A 19,917-nucleotide genomic window follows, 5' to 3' on the forward strand; every position below is an offset into this window, starting at 1 on the left:
AATATGTAGAAACATGTTTGAACTGATCTGACGAATGTGAAAATTGTGCTTACCATTCTCAATTTTACTCGTACAAACGTAATAAAGAGCAAATAAACGACCATACGACGTAACTTATGTGCGTCAAGGATGAATGCATTTACCAGCACTTACATAAACCTTTCTCATCTCATGGGTTAACCTGCTATTTTATACGACGAGATAGTGTGGTCTAATATGCAGTTGCGCACATATTACGTATTTCTCTGTTAGTTAGGTTTTACATATGACTAGTGATGAATCCACTGTGCTGGCTAAACTTATGATACCAACCACACATTTCTCAGCATCAGTACCTAATTTCATGCTAACGTATATCATAAACACTCAGTCCAAGTAAGAAGTTATACTATTTGAAATGTTTGGTGAAGACGATAAATATAACAAAATTCATCGAGAAAGTCAAGAAGTATGGTTTGTTATAACAGTAAGGACATACGGAGATTCACAATAGACTAGTCTGCAAAGTGTATATACGTCTGTCACAAATCAGCTTTCAAAACATCATCCGGTATTAGAATTCTTTCGCCAGGCTTAAATGGTGGAAGCCCACGGTAAGGGCATGTAGAACATCGGAAAGCATCCCCGAGATAACACTAAAAGGTATTTTAAAACACGGTTGAAAATAATACAACAAATTAAACTAATAAATACAGTTCAAAAACAAGCACCAATAAATGAACTACACAAAATATATAATATCCACTAAACCTGAAGAAAATGTTTTTAAGTTAATCGAATTAGTCGGGAATATGTGTTGTATATATCTAATCTTTTGTGCTACCCTTGAATCTACAATCCAGCGGTCCACTACTGGGCTCTATATATGTTTTAAATTTCTTCGATAAGCGCACAACTAGGCAGTGAAATATGATTGTCAGACGATTATTATATGGATGATAACATGTTTGTTTTATGAAAATAAGTGCGCAATTAGATGAATTCAGCTTGACTTACATAAAAGGTTTGCACTAAAAAAACTATATTGTTCAGAATAACCTTGTGTGATAAATGGTTATATATACTCGCAAATTATAGGTGACCCGACCGTTGTTGCTACCTTGACGTGGTGGAAGGGCTTACCTATCGTGATGAAGCAACCGAGCTACACTGGCTGGAACAACCGTTCCTCAAGGTCCTACCATGTCAGACAGGTCGGTTGAAGAGCAGTTAAAACTAAAAGCAACAAACCTAAAGTCCGAAGGCGAAGTCGTACTGCTGACTGTACAGAGGTGTGACAGCAGTAAGGTGTTTCCTTCAGACAACCAGCATGACAGCGATGCTGCCTTCCCACAAGGATGGGTGGGGTTAGAAAAGGTCGACCCTAAAAATGCACACCTCGCCTTATCCCACGGATATCCGGCGGTAAGGTCTCAACAAGTACGGAGCTAACACAAAAATTACCCATAAAAAGGTCGTGTGTGATCGATCTCAAGGAGTTGTCCCTTGGGTACTGTGGTCACGCTCCCAGGTCACTAAGACCACCTCTAATCCAATTTCCTCTTCAGGTATATCCAGAACAACCCTTCCACGGTGTGGGCAACCGGGAAGTGATAACCGCCCTCATACCTCTAGCAGCACTCAAGACCACTGTATTCATAATCAACCTTCCTCTTCAATTCCTATTATTCCTCCTACATCGACTTTCACCTCTAAACTTCCTCTTTCGGCTTCCTCCTCAAGTGTCACCACAGCCAACGATTCTAGTGCTCAAAACACTGTTCCAGGTCTACTGAAACCCTGCTATAAACTACACATTCGAGTCTTCAATGTACGCACCCTATGTCAAATCGGTCAGCAGGCTTCCTTGGCTAAAACCCTAGAATCTCGCACCATTGATGTATGCTGTGTCACCGAAACACGCATACAGGATTCCAGTGTGGTCATTCACTTGACCTCACCTCGGCAAAACGGAGAGCCAACGAGATACACCCTCCGTGTATCTGGTGACCCAATGGCTAGTTCTCGTGGACTGGCAGGTGTAGGCATAGCACTAAGCATGAGGGCGGAACAAGCACTGTTAGATTGGATCCCCGTCAACAGTCGTCTATGTGCTGTTCGGCTAAACGGCTCCGTAAGGACTCGGAAGGATAGGGACACACGTCGTTGCCTTTTTGTCGTTTCTGCCTACGTTCCCACCGACTGAAGTGAAAGATGAATTTTACAGAAAGCTCTCTGAACTTCTTCAGAAAGCTAAACGTTCAGACATAGTACACGTGGCAGGTGACTTTAATGCCCAGATAGGTAGTTTAAACCAAACAGAAAGGCATTTAGGTGGGTATTTTAGTATTCCGGCACAACGATTAGATAATGGCGATCGCCTGCTGCAACTGTGCTGAGACAATCGTTTATTTTTAGCAAACACAAATTTTAAGCATAAGGAGAGACATCGTCTAACATGGCGACCCCCTACACCAAACCAACGATGGACTCAAATAGACCATATTGCCATCAGTCATCGTTGGAGAGGGTCGGTAGAAGATTGTCGCTCATTCTGGAGTACCTGCTTGGACTCCGACCATGCCCTAATACGGGCACGCATCTGCTTGCGCCTCACTGGACGCAAAAAAGCCACATTAAAAAGACCCATTAGAACTGAGTTGAGTAACGAGAAAACCAAAAGTAGGTTCCACGAACAACTGAGGTCACACTTAGGTAGTTCTGAAAACTAGGCTGCGGCTATAAAGGACACAAGACAGCTTTATAAACTAATAAAAGAAACTGGAATTAATAAGTCAAGTGTAAGTCAGACTATTTCGGAAAAAGATGACACTCATCAGAGAACAGTTCAGCTGGCCTTCAGCTACTCTACAACTGCCCTCCATTTCCAGACAGTGTGAATGGAACATTGAAGTAGGTCCCCCAACTCTAGCAGAAGTTCAAAAGGCTATAGGTAATCTGAAACGAGGAAGGGCAGCTGGTCTAGATGGATTTGCTCCAGAGGTCTTTAAGAATACTGGTCCAATTGTAGCGATTAGGTTGACTAATAGTTTAGCTAAAGTATGGGAGTTAGACGTAATCCCATCTGGCTGGTCGCAATCACTTATCGTCCCAATATATAAGAAAGGGTCAAAATCATCCTGTGACAACCACAGAGGGATTAGTTTAACTAATATAGTATCTAAAATACTAGCCTCAATAATTATCGGACGCCTAACTAAGACTCGTGAACTGCAAACACGAGAGAATCAAGCTGGCTTTAGACCTGGTCGTGGCTGCATCGACCACATACTCACCATTCGTCAGGTTCTAGAACACAGGCATACTTATCGACGTCCGACAATGATAGTTGTTCTTGACTTATAAGCAGCATTTGACTCTGTTGACCGAGAGATTCTGTGGCAGTGTCTGTCATTGAAAGGCGTACCTCAGAAGTACATAAACCTTATGAAGGCTCTTTACTCGAACACTACCAGTCGAGTCAGAGATTACGGTGAACAGTCATCTACTTTTGCAACCTCAAGTGGTGTCCGTCAAGGCTGTCCACTTTCTCCATTTCTGTTTAACTTCATCATAGACCTACTGATGGAAATTACATTCTCGTCGACTGAATTCTCGGGTATTGATCTCCTACCAGGAGGTCCACTTATCGACTTAGAATACGAAGATGATATAGTCCTAGTTGGTGAATAGGCCGATAAAATGCAGAGTCTTTTGGTAGCACTAAGCAACAATGCCAGAATGTTTGGAATGCGCTTCTCTCCCTCTAAATGCAAGTTGTTGCTTCAGGACTGGTCTGCGTCAACACCTGAACTGATGATAGGTAGTGAAGTAGTCGAACGCGTCGACAACTTCACTTTTCTTGGAAGTCTGACTGGTTCTAATGGGTTGGTGTCTGACGAAGTCTCATCACGGATTCAGAAAGCTCGTTTGGCTTTTGCGAACTTACGTTACATATGATGAAGGCGAGATATTCTTCTATCAATGGAAGGACGAGTATACTACGCGGCAGTTCGTTCTGTTCTACTTTACGGCCACTATACGTGTCGATTAAGAGTAGAAGACACCCGTAAGCTACTAGTATTTGACCACAGATGCCTTAGAAATATTGCTGGCGTCTGCTGGGATCACCGGATAAGTAATAGTGAGGTTAGACGCAGGGTATTAGGTAATGATGGTAAATCAGTCGATGAGATTGTGAATCTTCATCGTCTGAGATGGTTGGGCTACGTGATACGTATGCCTGAACACTGATTACCACGACTCGCAATGCTAACCGAAGTTGGAGATGGTTGGAAGAAAGTTAGGGGCGGCCAAACCAAAACGTGGCATCAGTGTTTGAAGTCACCAACTTCTAGTCTGAGCCGTGTTGGTAGATGCAAACTACTTGGTTGGGGTCCGCGTGACTATCGTAACCAATGGTTGGAGACTCTTATTGACATGGCTCAGAATCGATCACAATGGCGTCGGTGTATACACTCCCTGTCTTCCCTTAAACTAAGAGGTTAAAATCGCTTCATATCTTTCTTTCTACGAACCAATTTTTTCTTCTTGTACTATATCCTTATCGCAATCTTTCTTTTATATATTACCACCTCTGAATTAACTACTTTTATGAATCCCGTGTTCATCGTGTTGTGCTAATGAGGTATGGCAACTTGGACAGATGTATATATGTGCCTGATCCTACGTTGTAGCTGACTGACTGAAATTATAGGTGCAAGCAAGAAATTCTACGATGAGGCTATGAATATCTGTTGTCATTGCTTTCCGACTGCATAAGAAGGAACGCGAGTTATGGGTGTACTTCTTGCTACAAAAGCTGGAATATGCTAATTAGTAGCAACCTGAAGCCCATGTGCTTCATACTTCGGACATGCGACTGAGTACCAAGCTTAAAAACAACAGAGAAATTGATCTCAAACTGGTTTGTGTAACTGGACCATTTCCGAATGTAACGGGTTAATACATTATCCAGTTAAGATTGGTCAAAGACGAAGTTTTGGTAAGTTCGAGAACAATTTATGTTTGCAGTATTCCCAGCCTATACTTCAGTAAGGCAATATGTATCGTGTTGTTTGTAACTTAAAAAATGTCTAACATTATATTTTTCTATAACACTATCATCATAAACTACTTGTTTACTATGGTGTTCTCCGAAGTAAAACAGATAATCATGACTTACATTTCCACAGGACGATATTGGGACGTCAGATTTAACTTCTTCCGCTGCTTCAATTTCAGCCAAGCCACATGTACAGTTTTTACAAGCCCGTTTCTTTTTTCCATCTGAATCAGTAGCAGGGTCTTTGCCACAGACAGCCAAAGGAGTTTTCAAATCTGATTTTTGCAAAAGTGAATTTGTATTTATAATGTTTCCATTGGCGTCAGATGTATTATCAACATTTTCCCAAGCCGCCTCGACATCACTGTTAGCCCACGGAAGTTTGACACTAGAACCCTGCGTATAATTGGATGGAACAGAGGCACTGAATATTAAGTGGTTTTCACATGACAACTGAAATGTGAATAAAAGATAAAAAAAGATTGAACATCTTTGTGTACAGATAAAAAGCAGTACCGTTGATATTCTCCAAATCTACCAAGTATTTGTACAGAATTCATTACAGTCACGTTGTTATAATTTCTCTTCTTGCTCAGTATTTTTGAAAACCAATTCACTCGACAAGTCCCCAGATCAGAACACGGTTGAACAGGAACAAAATTATATTCCAAATAACAAGGGTAGATGGAAGTAATAAAAAAACGTTAATACATTTAGTTTCTACATGAGAAGATTCAAGTCTTTTCCAAGTATCTGCTAGTGTTGATTGGATAAGAAAAAGCCAATCAGCGTGCACCAAAACAGTCATGCAAGGAACATGCCTTAATCCTGTCTATGTCCCGCTAACACAACAAATGGATTTTTTATCAGCAACAAGTAAACTGGACACCTGAACAATAATATTAATTTAGTGCCACAAAATTAGTATGAGTTATTTGTTTAGAAATAGATGTAAAGAACACATCAATGTCTACGATGTGCATAGTTGATAAAAACAAATAATTAGGATATACAAGGATACCTCCTGGTCTATGTATATAATCAACTGACTGCAACTATAACATCGCAAAGAATGGGCATAACTGGAAACTGTGGGAAAGAATAAACTTTCGAATAGAATGACATTTATAGATGACTTTAGGTTACAAATAAGGATAAGCCAAGTAGTAAATTATATTCAGACCAAAAGGTACAAATGGTTTTGAGTGGTAAGAGCTGAAAATTTTCATATATATATATATATAGTCATTATTGATAACCACGACATACAATGAATTCATAGTATTCTGCATCTATATTTGTTCTGGCTCCATTTAAATTCATAAAGGGAACTAATTGCATGAAATATCTCACGTTTCACAGACGTTTCTCTTTGAGGATTTTGTAATCAAATCGAAGTCAAATGATGACAAACCAGCCATTTATAATATCTATAAATACAGTCTTCTGAACAATGCGAGCAAAATTTAACCCGAACAGAAAACATTATAAACTTATTGTTATAACTTGTAGCCTGTGTGCCCTGTTAATGTATAACGTAATGATACCGCCAATTGGAGAGTAGTGAATTATCGATCGGACCAATGACACGTAAAACCCGGTGCGAGCAGTCTAGAGTACTTATTTTATTTTATTTGAACAGCCAAACATTGGTACAAGAGGGCACCAAATATATATGCGCCACAAAAAACAGTGAGAATGGGAAGAGAAAAAAGGGAGGTAAGGAGCGTAAAAACAAAGAATAATAACGACCAGACTATTGTAAGGTAGTGTAATAATCATAATAATAATGGAGGAGACGAAAAGGTACAACCAGAAGAAATCTTTCAGTTAAGAAAGATATAACCGCATTTTTATGAAGAAAGTAAAAAACGTTACAGCAGGATCACCACTGGCTTCTATTGTGAGCTGTATCTGATAACGTCTCTAGCCACTGTGTTGCACCATCTCTCGGACCCCAGCCAGGGAGTCGTGAAGGACCAACAGAAGCCAGCTCTTCGCAGCTATCTTTCATACCCCGACACCATGTCATGCACTGACCACCTCTCCGCTTTTTCCAACCAGTCCCAGAGTCGGCAAATAATGCACGACGTGGAACTCTCTGGAACGACATTCGTAGAACATGTCCAAGCCACCGAAGTCGGTGTTTCAAGATGGTGACACAAGTTGAATTATCGTCTCTGCGCCCGAACACACGATACCAAACCTCTGCATTACTGACATGGTGTTGCCACTGGATGTCAGCAATCCTTCGGAGACAACGATGATCGAACACAGAGAGTCGTCTAACATCCTCAACTTGGAGAGGCCAGGTTTCACAAGCATAACGCAGAACTGCTCTCACTGACGCGTTGTAGATTCGACCTTTTACAGTCAGACTGACATCACGAAGGCGCCAAAGGTGGCCCAGATTGGCATAAGCTGCTCTGGCTTTCACTATACGTGCATTGATCTCATCACTCACACACCCACCAGCACTTATGCAGCTACCTAGATACACGAACTTCTCAACTACTTCTATCTGCTCACCTTCCAGGGTGAGTACAGGATTGGAATCCTGCCAGTCTTGTGGAAGTACTTTGCACTTCGAAGGTGCAAAGCACATACCGTACCTACGGAAACTGATTGCCAACTGGTTAAGTGCGGATTGCATGGCTTGGGCATTATCGCACAGTAAGACAATATCATTCGCATACTCAAGGTCGAGAGGTCTTTCTCCAGGCAACAGATTCACACCGCCACTACTTACATCCATTACAGTTGTTTCTAGAACGTCATCGGTAGCAACGTTGAAGTGGAATAGTGGGGTCGGGCAACCCCGTCTAAGCCTACTGCTTGAATGGAACAATGGAGAGAGGTGGTTGTATGCCCTCACTCTGCCTGAGGTGTTTTTATATAGGGCTTTTAGGATGTTAATAAACTTCTCAGGCACACCCTTCTTCAATAGACAATCCCAGAGAACAGTCCTGTCCAACGAATCGAAGGCAGCCCTGATGTCAAGAAACACTACGATTGTTGGCCTTTGAAAAGTATGGCGGTGTTCTAACATTTGGCGGAGGGTGAAGATATGATCAATACATCCTCGACCAGAACGAAACCCGACCTGCTCCTCGCGAGTCAATCTTTCTCGGGTTTTGAACAACCTACGAAGTATGACGGAAGCCAATAGCTTGGACGCAATCGGAAGTAGACTTATCCCCCGATAGTTGTTACAGGAACGACGTGAACCCTTTTTAAAGATAGGGACAACTATCGACTCATTCCATGACGCTGGTACGCTCTCTAGTTCCCAAACCTTTGTAAACAACGTCGTCAATTCCTTAGTCAAAAAGTCACCACCATCTTTAAAAAGAGCCGGAGGTAAGTCATCTGGGCCAGGTGATTTGTAACGCTTCAAGAGTTGGAGTTCCTTGCGGACTTCCTCCTCGTTTGGTGGATCAGCCGTCACCGGCCATGGAGGGCAGGACAGTCTGACCGATGTTGCCGGAGCAGCAGGCCAGTTGAACTGCACTTCGAGAAATTCTGCTCATCGTCCAAGACGTCGTTGGATGTCAGTGATTGGCATCCCATCATCCTCACAGATTGTTTCACTCACACCAGACTTCTTGCTGCCAGTGGCTCGGATGAGTTGGAAGAGCTTCCGGTCATTACCAGATGCAGCTGCTGCTTCCAGCTCATTAGCACGCTTCGACCACCTGGCTTCTCGGTCCTTACGCAAGCTTTGCCCAATTTCCTTACGTAACATCCTTCGTTTGTGGTCAAACTCACGGTCACCCGGAGTAGACCGACGGGCTTCAGTGAGTTGTAAGGAGCCTGAAGAAACCCAGTGCTTATAAGCGGGACGTTTCGCGAACCCACAACTGACTGTACCCGACATTTTCATGGCGTCATGCAATTGCAACCAATGCGCATCTATACTTTTCGGTGGAATGGTAGCTAGCCTAGAAACTAGCTCGGTTCGATACTTACTTGCAACAGAAGTTGCAACCAGCTTGCTAACACCAATCCGTTGGTGGCGGTCACTTCGTTGTCCACTGAAAAGTAAGGTAAGATTGGCGCAGACCAGGGCATGATCAGAGTCCAGATAGGTACTCCACAAGGAGAGGCAGTCTTGTACACAACCACGCCAGCGGTAGCTGATCGCGATGTGATCAATCTGAGTCCAGGCTTGAGATACAGAGGGAGGACGCCAGGTGGCATGTCGGCGATGACTGCGCCGGAAGTTAGTGCTAGCCAGAAACAGGTTGTGGTCTGTGCACAGTTGCAGTAGACGGTCCCCGTTATCGGTCCTGCGACCAACAAGTCCCCATCGGCCACCTAAACGACTCTCTTCTGTGCCTAGATGCCCGACCTGAGCATTCAAGTCTCCGGCTAGTACTACAATATCTGTCGAACGCACTTTCTGGAGAACAGTTAACAACTGGTGGTAGGATTCATCCTTGATTGCATCCGGGCTGCAATCTGTCGGGGCATAGGCGGAGATGACGAAAAGACGTCGTTTCTCACGCCGATTTCTTCTCACTTTGATGGAACTTTCTAATCTAACAGCACATAACCGACTGTTAACGGGGATCCAGTCGGTTAGTGCTGCCTCAGCTCTAGCGCTTAGTGCGACACCAACGCCAGCAAGACCAGACTAAGATGCCACAGGGCCCCCGGATGAACGCACGTAAAACAAGCTTTTTGAAGCGACAGATGGAGAGCGAATTTGTAGTACTTCACCAGAGTCTTGAATACGAGTCTCGGATAGACAACAAACGTCGATATTAAGACTTTCAAAAGACATAACGAGCCCTATCTGTTATTCGACCTGCATATGTGCGAACGTTGAACGCAGCCAGTTTGAATGGTGCAAGTGGTTTCAGAAAAACTGCTTCAGTACTCATATTCGGTGGTGGCATACAATTTTCAACCAGGCAGTAACTCGGGAACGTTTAGATAGAACCGAGTTTCCACCATAAGCGAGCTGCTGTATAAAACGAAAAATAAGGATACATAAGGCGGGAATAAAAGAGAGTGAATAAATGACGTAGTAAATAATAATGTGAATTGTTTGGTTATTAATCAAAGCGCGAATACAATTTTCGGCAAATATCGTCAATTTCATTTTATTTGTGTGTGGGTTGTGATACTGCTCGGGTTCCCTGACCGAAGCAGGTGGTTTTCTTAGGGGGCCACACCCCGAGCCTTCGACCTAAATGTCTAACCCACAAGGCAATGGAGCATCGTGAGGAGATGCAGTCTCCTAGTAGCCGGTGACCAACAATTGGTTCATACGCCATTTGTTCACTCAGGATGCTGGAGCCCATGTGCACCATTAGTTTGGGATCCGGCTAAAGCGCCGGACATTCGCTTTTCATCCTCTCACTTTCGTAAACAACACCCTCGTCACGAGAAGGCAGTGAGTAGGACTTCCCTGGCAGATGCTGTATACGCGTGGCCGTGTGAGAGCATTTCGAGAGGTAAGTCGGGCCCACCATACTCTCGGCCATACTACGGCATTTCGGGGCTCTAGAGTACTTATCGGCCCTACTCCCTGCCTAGCCCAGCCAGTTCAGTCCAGAACATCAATGTTAACCTCTGCGCTATGAATCACTTATTTCAAGCATACTCGGTTTATATACCAACCAGATAGACCACATCGTACCAATAAAATAGGAAACAACATTTATACAAGATTTGGCCAAATATATCTGTGAATGTGAGAGGTAATAATTAATTGACAGGGCATAATTCAAGAATGGTAAATCGTATAGTAATAGTTCATAGGTCAAAATAAAGCTCGTAATAAGAGGGACATGAATATGTATAGTTTAGCTAATTAACAATTATACGATAAAAATATGCGCATAGTATTGGTCCATAAATGGATCACAAAAGTTACCATTCATTATGCTTATCGGGACATAACACTTATATGGAGCTACTGGTCACTACAATTCTTTATTTACTATTCGACTTCAATAATCACTTATGATACACTAAATGAGATACACATATGCGTGAAAATATTTACGACGTAAAAAATAGGCTTGATTTACTGCTGCTTTACTTGAAACAAAAACTGAAAATGTAGGATTTTGTAAAATAAAAAAAGGCTATAACATATAATTCTGTAGCTATTACTTTGCATACTATAAAAATCATACCTGGTAAGGATTTATGTACCCAGAAAGAGTTAGGTTCTTTTTCAAAGAATCCCAGTCACCCGTAATTAGGTCACGACCAAAAAATCGCCCACCAGGTCGCAAACAGGATAAAAGGTTTGATAGCAAGCCAAGTTTGAGTATGTTTACGCCTATCGAGTTAGGCCAACCACATAGTATGACAGAAAAATCGTGAAACTGACTATCTACAGTTGAAATGTCCAAGAATTTCTCCAGATTTTCGAACTGCAGCTTCTTAACATATGTAGAAACAGCCACTTGTAGACCACGCATAACGTCTTCTTGAACTTCGCCCGACCATACAATCATCACACAGTCATCACTCTTAAGACAATCAGCTACACATTGTTCCATGATGACACCTGAGTAAAAGTCATGACGTATGTAAGTTTATTTTGACAAAATATATTTGCGTTTTGAAATAAAGTTTAGATAAACAAACTAAATATCAATTCTGTTTTAGTGCACAAATGGAACGAACAGAAAGTGGAAGTATAGATACATTTCCCTGACATAAGTGGTGGAATACAGTCTACATGACGATTAAGATGTGCACTTCTTGAAAAAAAAGTGTGAAATTCAAATACTTGCACACTTTCAAATAATTAAACTACAACGTTGCAGTAAAAAACCAACTACCGCCAGGCAACATTTGACGTGCTTCAATGGCTTAAATCGAAGGCCATGAGCAAAGGTTCTTTGAGAAAGTCACCTGTTGGGATCTGTATATCCATGAGGCTTCAGAAATCACCATGATTCAATTATATTAGACGGTTGTGTTCGAAAGATATGAAAACAAATTTGTTTCATTTCACTTTGATGTCCTACTTTTTTTATTGTACGTTTTCTTATAATAATCTCAATCTTTAACCTAATTACTGTTAAAAGTTATGCGCTGTCGCTAAACAAACCTGACACAACTAGGAAACCATGTGTGCTATTTTAGCTCGTTACCGTCAGCACTCACTGACTGGTGCAGATCGAACAACTGACAGCTTTAATTGTCACTGAAGCCTCAACATTGACGTATGCTGTGTAACTGAGACTAATATTCAAGGTTCTAGTGGAGTATTACGAATGCGCTCGATTGAAAACGCTTAACGTATGCTTTATCGAGAAACTCCGTAGAGTCGGCGCCCTGGACAGGTTCGGTGTGACACTAAGAGCTAGAGCAAAGACAACAATAATTTTTTTCGTTTTTTAGGTTAGAAGATTACGTTAAAGAGATTGGAAACTAACATGGGGAACGATGTGTTGAGGATGTGGAATCTGAACATATACTCAGTTCGAATATCCTATTTATTTTTTTATTGACAATATGAATCGACAAACTTAATGTATTTTGCTCACTCATATTGGGTCAAAATCAAAAAGCATCATTTGTAAAGCCGGTGTTTTTACTCTGGCTAGTTGGTAGGAAGAAGTGGAAAGAACGGATTCCTTCACGATACTGAAGTCGACGTAGCGATTCATTAGTAAAGCGTACAAACGTATCACCATGTGACTTTATAGTCTTCGCCTATAATTCGATGGATACTAATTCAGGTGTTATAAAAATGAATTTCCAGAAAAGCGCGTTCGACATTGTTGTGAGAAATGCGTTTAGAAACAAACAAGAACGTTTCTGTGTCCAATGGAGACTCGTTGGTCCAAAGCTAAGTAATGGGACCATTTTCCGGAACTTTTTACATAGCATAACCTGCTTCTGTGCATCATCTTTCCCAGTCCATCTGCAACGCAAGGATGGACTGGAATCGACTATATTATCACCATTTGTTCATTGTCAGATCTGAAAAAAGACTACCGCTCCACTTAAGGTAAGTACCTAGATTCCGCACATCTGTAGGCATGCTTCAAACTTCTGATTGTTTTGGTCGCCAAGAAATATATTGTCACTTAAATCCCAAGTGTCAAAACTAGCTACTTTTAGAACCAACTATTAACTTATCACGTCGTGTAAATCCGCACTGACTAAACTCACAAATCCTCCCAGGTTGAACTTCAGTTAGCAATTTATAGTAATAAAATAATAATCTTATTTCATTATTAGCAATTAGCGTTCATAAGTACGCCTAGTATCTTCGCAATGCAAAGTAGTTCTTCAAGAATGGTAATGGCTTGCAAGGATGTAATGTTTTATATAAATAAATAACAATTCTGAGTATTTACTTGGCTTTTGTAGTAAACTGTTGAGTTCTTGTACTGGAGCAGCTGTACAAGTACTGGTTGTGTTGTGGCATATGAGATTAATCCACCTAATATAAACCCCAAAACGGTTTATCGCACCTTTGACGTCATAATATTAGTCAGGATGGAATAGGTCAGGTGGAAGTAATCCCACGCAATATCTGTGAAATTCGACCATTTCTGGGATATTTGGTGACTGTGTTCGAGCTTCATTATCTACGAAAGACTGCTCTAGCGATTGAATCGTGTTCTTAGTGCCGAAATTTCACAAGATTTTTAGGGGCTGTGGTGATAATTTAACTGACACCGACTTTGGTAGCTGCGATATTCTGCGAAACTTATTCTAGAAAATTTCAAACTGGCCATTACTTGCTAACACTAGGACTGGATGGAAAAAACAGAGTGGTAGTATTTATTGCTGACGAGTGAAAACTGACCAACTGAAGCTTTAAGTAGTATAAAAGCAGAGAAGAAAGTGTGAAATTATCAACCCTCTTAAAATCAGATATCTCCGAAAATTTAATCATTTCTATTGACAAACTAAAGATGTGCTATCTAGACACGTCCATGATTCCTAAAAGAACATTTCAGATACCATATTAGTAAAACTGATTTTTCGGTTTTGCATCGCTGACTTCGTCCGGTCGTGCACGTGTGAACTGGAGAAACTAAGATCTGCACACATTTACGGCGGGTCATACATTGTTCACCTGTTAGGAAATTGAGATATGCACATTTGAATGTCAAAATGTAAAATCCTTCTAGCACCGTTTATTTGACAACTAAATTATATTGGGTTAACATTTTGTTTAGGTCACATTGAAGATCCTACGCACACCCCAAATGTAGAGTCGGACACTAGAATTGACAAACAACAACGCACTCATCAGTATATCATATTAATCAACCAGCATCCAGTCACTCACCTGACTGACCATTGCTTCGCACCAAAATAGCAACGCAAAGAATTCACTACAATCAGTCAGTCAGCTACAACGTAGCCCGACCGACGGAGGGGCTCGATAGAAGACTGTCGCTCATTCTGGAGCACATGCTTAGATTCAGATCATTCTCTAGTGCGAGCGCGTATTTGCCTGCGTCTTACTGGACGTAAGAAAGACGCTGCAAGGAAGCCTCTTAGGGCCCTACTTAATGATAGTCAAACTAAGAGTATATTTCAGGAACAACTAGGAAAATAGTTAGGCAGCCATGTATGTGATGCCCACCCCGAGGCAGCATGGAATGATATCCGAAAAGCTGTGGAAACAGCAGTGATATCTGCTCGTAAGGTAAACCATAAGGTTAGGGAGAAACGCTATCTCAGCAGCATCTACCGCATTGATAGATGCTCGGAAACTCATTCCAACAGGCTCCGAACATTACGAAGAGCGGAGTCAGCTTAAGTGCAAGCTGACAAGAAGCCTACGCAATGATCGCGAACAGTGGTGGGTAGCGAAAGCAAGAGAAAAGGCAGCGGCAATAGGTAACAGCAGACAATTGTTCAGACTCGTTAGGGAAACCGGTATTAGGAATCCGACCGTTAGCGAAGCAATCTCACAGAAGATGGACATATTATACATTCTCAATCCAGGAGATTGGATCGATGGGCAGAACACTTTAGGGATCAGTTCAACTGGCCTTCAGCCACACTTCGGTTTCCCACGATCTCCAGTCAACCTGAATGGCAAGTTAATTTAGGTCCTCCGACTCCTTATGAAGTTGAAAAAGCCATAGGAAATCTGAAGCGAGGGAGAGCAGCAGGCCCTGACAGGTTCACTCCTGAGATTTTTAGGGATGGCGGTCCAGTATTAGCAGTAAGATTAACTGAGGCCTTAAGTAGAATTTGGGAACTGGACGTAATCCCATCTGACTGGTCTCAATCACTGATTGTGCCGGTTTTTAAGAAAGGACAAAAGTCCTCTTGTGGCAATCACAGAGGAATCAGTTTGACTAATATAGTGTCTAAAATATTAGCTTCAATAATACTTCGACGCCTAACCAAAGCTCGTGAAGAACAGACTAGAGAAAATCAGGCTGGTTTTCGACCTGGACGTGGTTGTATAGATCAGATATTCACACTACATCAGGTTCTAGAACAGACACTCGTTCAGACGCCCCACAATGGCAGTATTTCTCGACCTTAAGGCGGCATTCGACTCTGTTGATCGTGAGGTTCTATGGCAGTGTTTGTCGTTGAAAGGAGTACCGAAGAAGTACATTAAACTTGTAAAGGCTCTCTACTCGAACACAACTGGTAGAGTGAGAGATTTTGGCGAACTGTCATCAGAATTGATTACCTCAAGTGGTATTCGTCAGGGCTGTCCACTCTCTCCATTCTTGTTCAACTTTGTCGTCGACGTACTTTTAGAGATATTTTTATTTTTTATTTCAACACATAGATATTGGTACAAAGAGGCACCAAATACATATGCGCCACAAAAATCTCATTCGATATGTGTGAGGGCTGTGATACTGCTCGGGTTCCCTGACCGAAGCAGGTGGTTTTCTTAGGGGGCCACACCCCGAGCCTTCGACCTAAATGTCTAACCCACAAGGCAATGGAGCATCGTGAGGAGATGCAGTCCCCTAGTAGCCGGTGACCAACAATTGGTTCATACGCCATTTGTTCACTCAGGATGCTGGAGCCCATGTGCACCATTAGTTTGGGATCCGGCTAAAGCGCCGGACATTCGCTTTTCATCCTCTCACTTTCGTAAACAACACCCTCGTCACGAGAAGGCAGTGAGTAGGACTTCCCTGGCAGATGCTGTATACGCGTGGCCGTGTGAGAGCATTTCGAGAGGGAGAGCGGACTCTCCCCACTCTCGGCCGTACCAGGGCATTTGGGGGCTTTCACTAATCGTGCATTGATCTCATCACTCACACCCCCACCAGCACTTATGCAGCTACCTAGATACACGAACTTCTCAACTACTTCTATCTGCTCACCTTCCAGGGTGAGTACAGGATTGGAATCCTGCCAGTCTTGTAGAAGTACTTTGCAGTTCGAAGGTGCAAAGCACATACCATACCTACGGACACTGATTGCCAACTGATTAAGTGCGGATTGCATGGCAACTTGAACTGATGTACGTACGTACGAAGTTCTACGTTGTTACTGACTGACTACAACGTAGGACCAGGCACATATATACACCGGTCCAAGTTGTCATATCTCGTTAACACAACAAAATGAACACCAAATTCATAGAAGTAATCATTTCCATGGTAGCAATATATAAAAGAAAGATCGCATATCGGGATATGATACAGGAAGAAAGGATTAGTTCGTAGAAAGATATAAGGCAATTTTAATCTCAAGGAAAAAGGGAAAACAAAGAGTGTATACACCCAGTGTCCAGCCATTGATTACGATAGTCACGCGGACCCCAACCAAGTAGTCTGCATCTACCAACACGGCTCAGACTAGAAGTTGGTGACTTCAAACACTGATGCCACGTTTTGGTTTGGCCGCCCCTAACTTTCTTCCAACCATCTCCAACTTCGGTTAGCATTGCGAGTCGTGGTAATCAGTGTTCAGGCATACGTATCACGTAGCCCAACCATCTCAGACGATGAAGATTCACAATCTCATCGATTGATTTACCATCATTCCCTAATACCCTGCGTCTAACCTCACTATTACTTATCCGGTGATCCCAGCAGACGCCAGCAATATTTCTAAGGCATCTGTGGTCAAATACTAGTAGCTTACGGGTGTCTTCTACTCTTAATCGACACGTATAGTGGCCGTAAAGTAGAACAGAACGAACTGCCGCGTAGTATACTCGTCCTTCCATTGATAGAAGAATATCTCGCCTTCATCATATGTAACGTAAGTTCGCAAAAGCCAAACGAGCTTTCTGAATCCGTGATGAGACTTCGTCAGACACCAACCCATTAGAACCAGTCAGACTTCCAAGAAAAGTGAAGTTGTCGACGCGTTCGACTACTTCACTCCCTATCATCAGTCCAGGTGTTGATGCACGTCAGTACTGAGTCTGACGAATAGTGAACATGGTCGATACAACCACGACCAGTCCTGAAACCAGCCTGATTTTCTCGTGTTTGCAATTCACAAGTAATTGCTAAGCGCCCGATAATTATTGAGGCTAGTATTTTAAATACTATATTAGTTAAACTAGTCTCTCTATAGTTATCACAGGATGATTTTAACCCTCTCTTATATATTGGGACAATCAGTGATTGTGACCAGTCAGATGGGATTACGTCTAACTCCCATACTTTAGCTAAACTATTAGTCAACCTAATCGCTACAATTGGACCGGTATTCTTAAAGACCTCTGGAGCCAATGCATCTGAACCAGACGCTCTTCCTCGTTCAGATTGGCTATAGCTTTTTGAACTTCAACTAGAGTCGAGAGACCTAGTTCAGTGTTCTATTCAGGCTGTTTTGGAATGGTGAACAGCTGTAGAGTAGCTGAAGGTCAGCTGAACTGCTCCCTAGTGTTTCGCCCATCGTTCTAAACGTCTGAGCTGAGAGCAGATAAGTATCGTCTTTTTCTGAGATCGTCTCACTTACAAATGACTTCTTAATTCCAGTTTCTTTCATTAGTCTGAAAAGCTGTTTTGGGTTACCTACAGCCGATGCCTTTTCTATTTCTTCTGCTTTCGTTGCCCGGTCACTGCTGACGATCGTTCTGTAGACTTTTGGTTAACCTAGATCTGATTTGATTTTGCTCGTCATCATGTTCGGAGCATCATGAGAAAAGTTTACGAGAGTCTATCGGTGCAATAAATGTCGCAAAATTTAATTGGTTTTTCATGACATTTTTTTGGAAGTAGCGATCAAATAGAAAAATAAAGCTTTAACGTATTTTAAGTTCTAGAACCAACCACCACAAACTGTTTTGTCCGGATTATTACGAAAAATTACTAACCATAGACACCAACTTGCTTTAATGTAATGAAAGCTGATAGAAAGATCTCATCAACTCTGCCCAAGCAAAGACTTTGCGGAGTATTTAATCCTTAAAACGTACTACCGGAATATGTCCACAACTGAAGTCATATCATTCAGGAACAGCTTAGACGCTCGCGGAAGCTTACCAATAAACCACCAACACAGACCACTAACTATATGTACTGACGGAAAATATTTTAATCTTAATCAGTGCGAACTGGAGATGAATACTCCAACAGACTACAATTATCTATGATTGTAAAACCAGGCACATAGGAAGCGAAACGAAAGTCAAGGTGACCAACAAAACAGAATTCGATGAGACTCACAAGACACGCAACCTACAAATCAACCACGAGCTTCAGGAGCAACTTCAGATGTTCAATATCTCTAGTCTTCAGTTGTAAGGATCGGAAGTCTATCGACTTATATGAATCCTTGAAATTAGTGTCGCCGTAAAGATCTAATCCTTTTTTAGATGTTTTAAATTGAGGTCATGATGTTACGTATTGTGGTAGGGAATTCCATTATTCATCAGTAAAGGGTTGTGGAAATTATTAAGTTTTTGATTGAGATCATGAACTGATTGATGTTAGACCCCCATCGGAAACTTGAAAGTACTGGACGGCCGTTTCGTCCTATTGTGGGATACCTCAGCATTGTACATCCACGACCCCGTGCACAGGATTCGAACCCAGTCAAAAACTTAATAATCTCCACAACACTATACTTATGATTACCATGTGCTCAAATGGTTCAGATGGTTGTGGACGGAACAGAAGAAGCTTTCGCTTAACAGGCTTCCGTGTCTAATAGCAAGGGATCACCAAATCCTCCAGGCAGGAACCTAGGTATGCTAACAACAATAGATGAAAAGAAAGTAGTAAACCATAGTGTGATACTATCCTTAGTCCTTAAGAATGGATCAAGTTGCCTCTTAAAGGACTCCTGGGAAGTTGCTTGGACTAGCTCGCTCGGCAGCGAATTCCAGCATCTGGCAACTCTTAAGGAGTAGAAGTTGCTCACTAGTGACTAGCTTCGTGAGATAATTCACGGAGTTCTGGTGAGAAGCCGTGACTAATGGGGTTAATCTGTGTCGAGTAGAGACAGGTGTTTACCTCAGTACAATAAAAGATGGTCTCACAATTTCGTGGATTGGTTGAGGTTAGACACTAACACCGTTGGATGCCGACTCAGTGATCCAGAGGCTTAGTGCTCGCGCGCGAGACTGAAGGCCTTGAGTTCGAATCACGCAAGCGGGATCGTGGGTGCGCACTGCTGAGGAGTCCCACAATGGGACGAAACGGCTGCTCAGTTCTTCCAGGTTTTCAATGCTGGTTTGAAATCAATCAGTTCATTATTTCAATCAACAAATTCCATTAATCTATCACGCGGCGTGGGAAACTGTGCTCCGGACGTAAACGATTTTATCCAAGTTTTTAACTTCAGAATTTCATCTCATTCGATCAGTCATAGAAGGAAAGAAGAGACAAGACACAATAATACCAAGACCATCACTGAATATACGGTAAGCCAATAATCGATCACTCGTTGGTGACCCTTTAATCTAACACCATGTGAACCGTATGAATGAT

At 42.1% G+C, this 19,917-nt stretch overlaps 1 protein-coding gene across 2 annotated transcripts; it reads right to left on the reverse strand.

Moving 5' to 3' along the window:
* Window positions 1–347: 347 nt before the first annotated feature.
* On the reverse strand, window positions 348–18,788 carry CIAPIN1_1 (Anamorsin). Of its 2 annotated transcripts, none has more exons than XM_035729401.2 (4): window positions 18,652–18,788; window positions 11,194–11,573; window positions 5,165–5,497; window positions 348–635 (listed from the first exon to the last, which is right to left on the reverse strand). In XM_035729401.2, exons 2-4 carry the CDS (start codon window positions 11,563–11,565, stop codon window positions 522–524), a joined length of 819 nt encoding a protein of 272 aa, XP_035586502.2. In that variant the 5' UTR covers window positions 11,566–11,573; window positions 18,652–18,788; the 3' UTR covers window positions 348–521. The 2 variants fall into 2 exon arrangements, with proteins under 2 accessions (XP_035586502.2, XP_051070861.1); XM_051210845.1 differs by having other exon boundaries at window positions 371–635; window positions 5,165–5,440.
* Window positions 18,789–19,917: the final 1,129 nt, after the last annotated feature.

This window comes from Schistosoma haematobium, chromosome ZW, assembly GCF_000699445.3.
Source record: "Schistosoma haematobium chromosome ZW, whole genome shotgun sequence".
NCBI classification, from domain to species: Eukaryota; Metazoa; Platyhelminthes; class Trematoda; order Strigeidida; family Schistosomatidae; genus Schistosoma; species Schistosoma haematobium.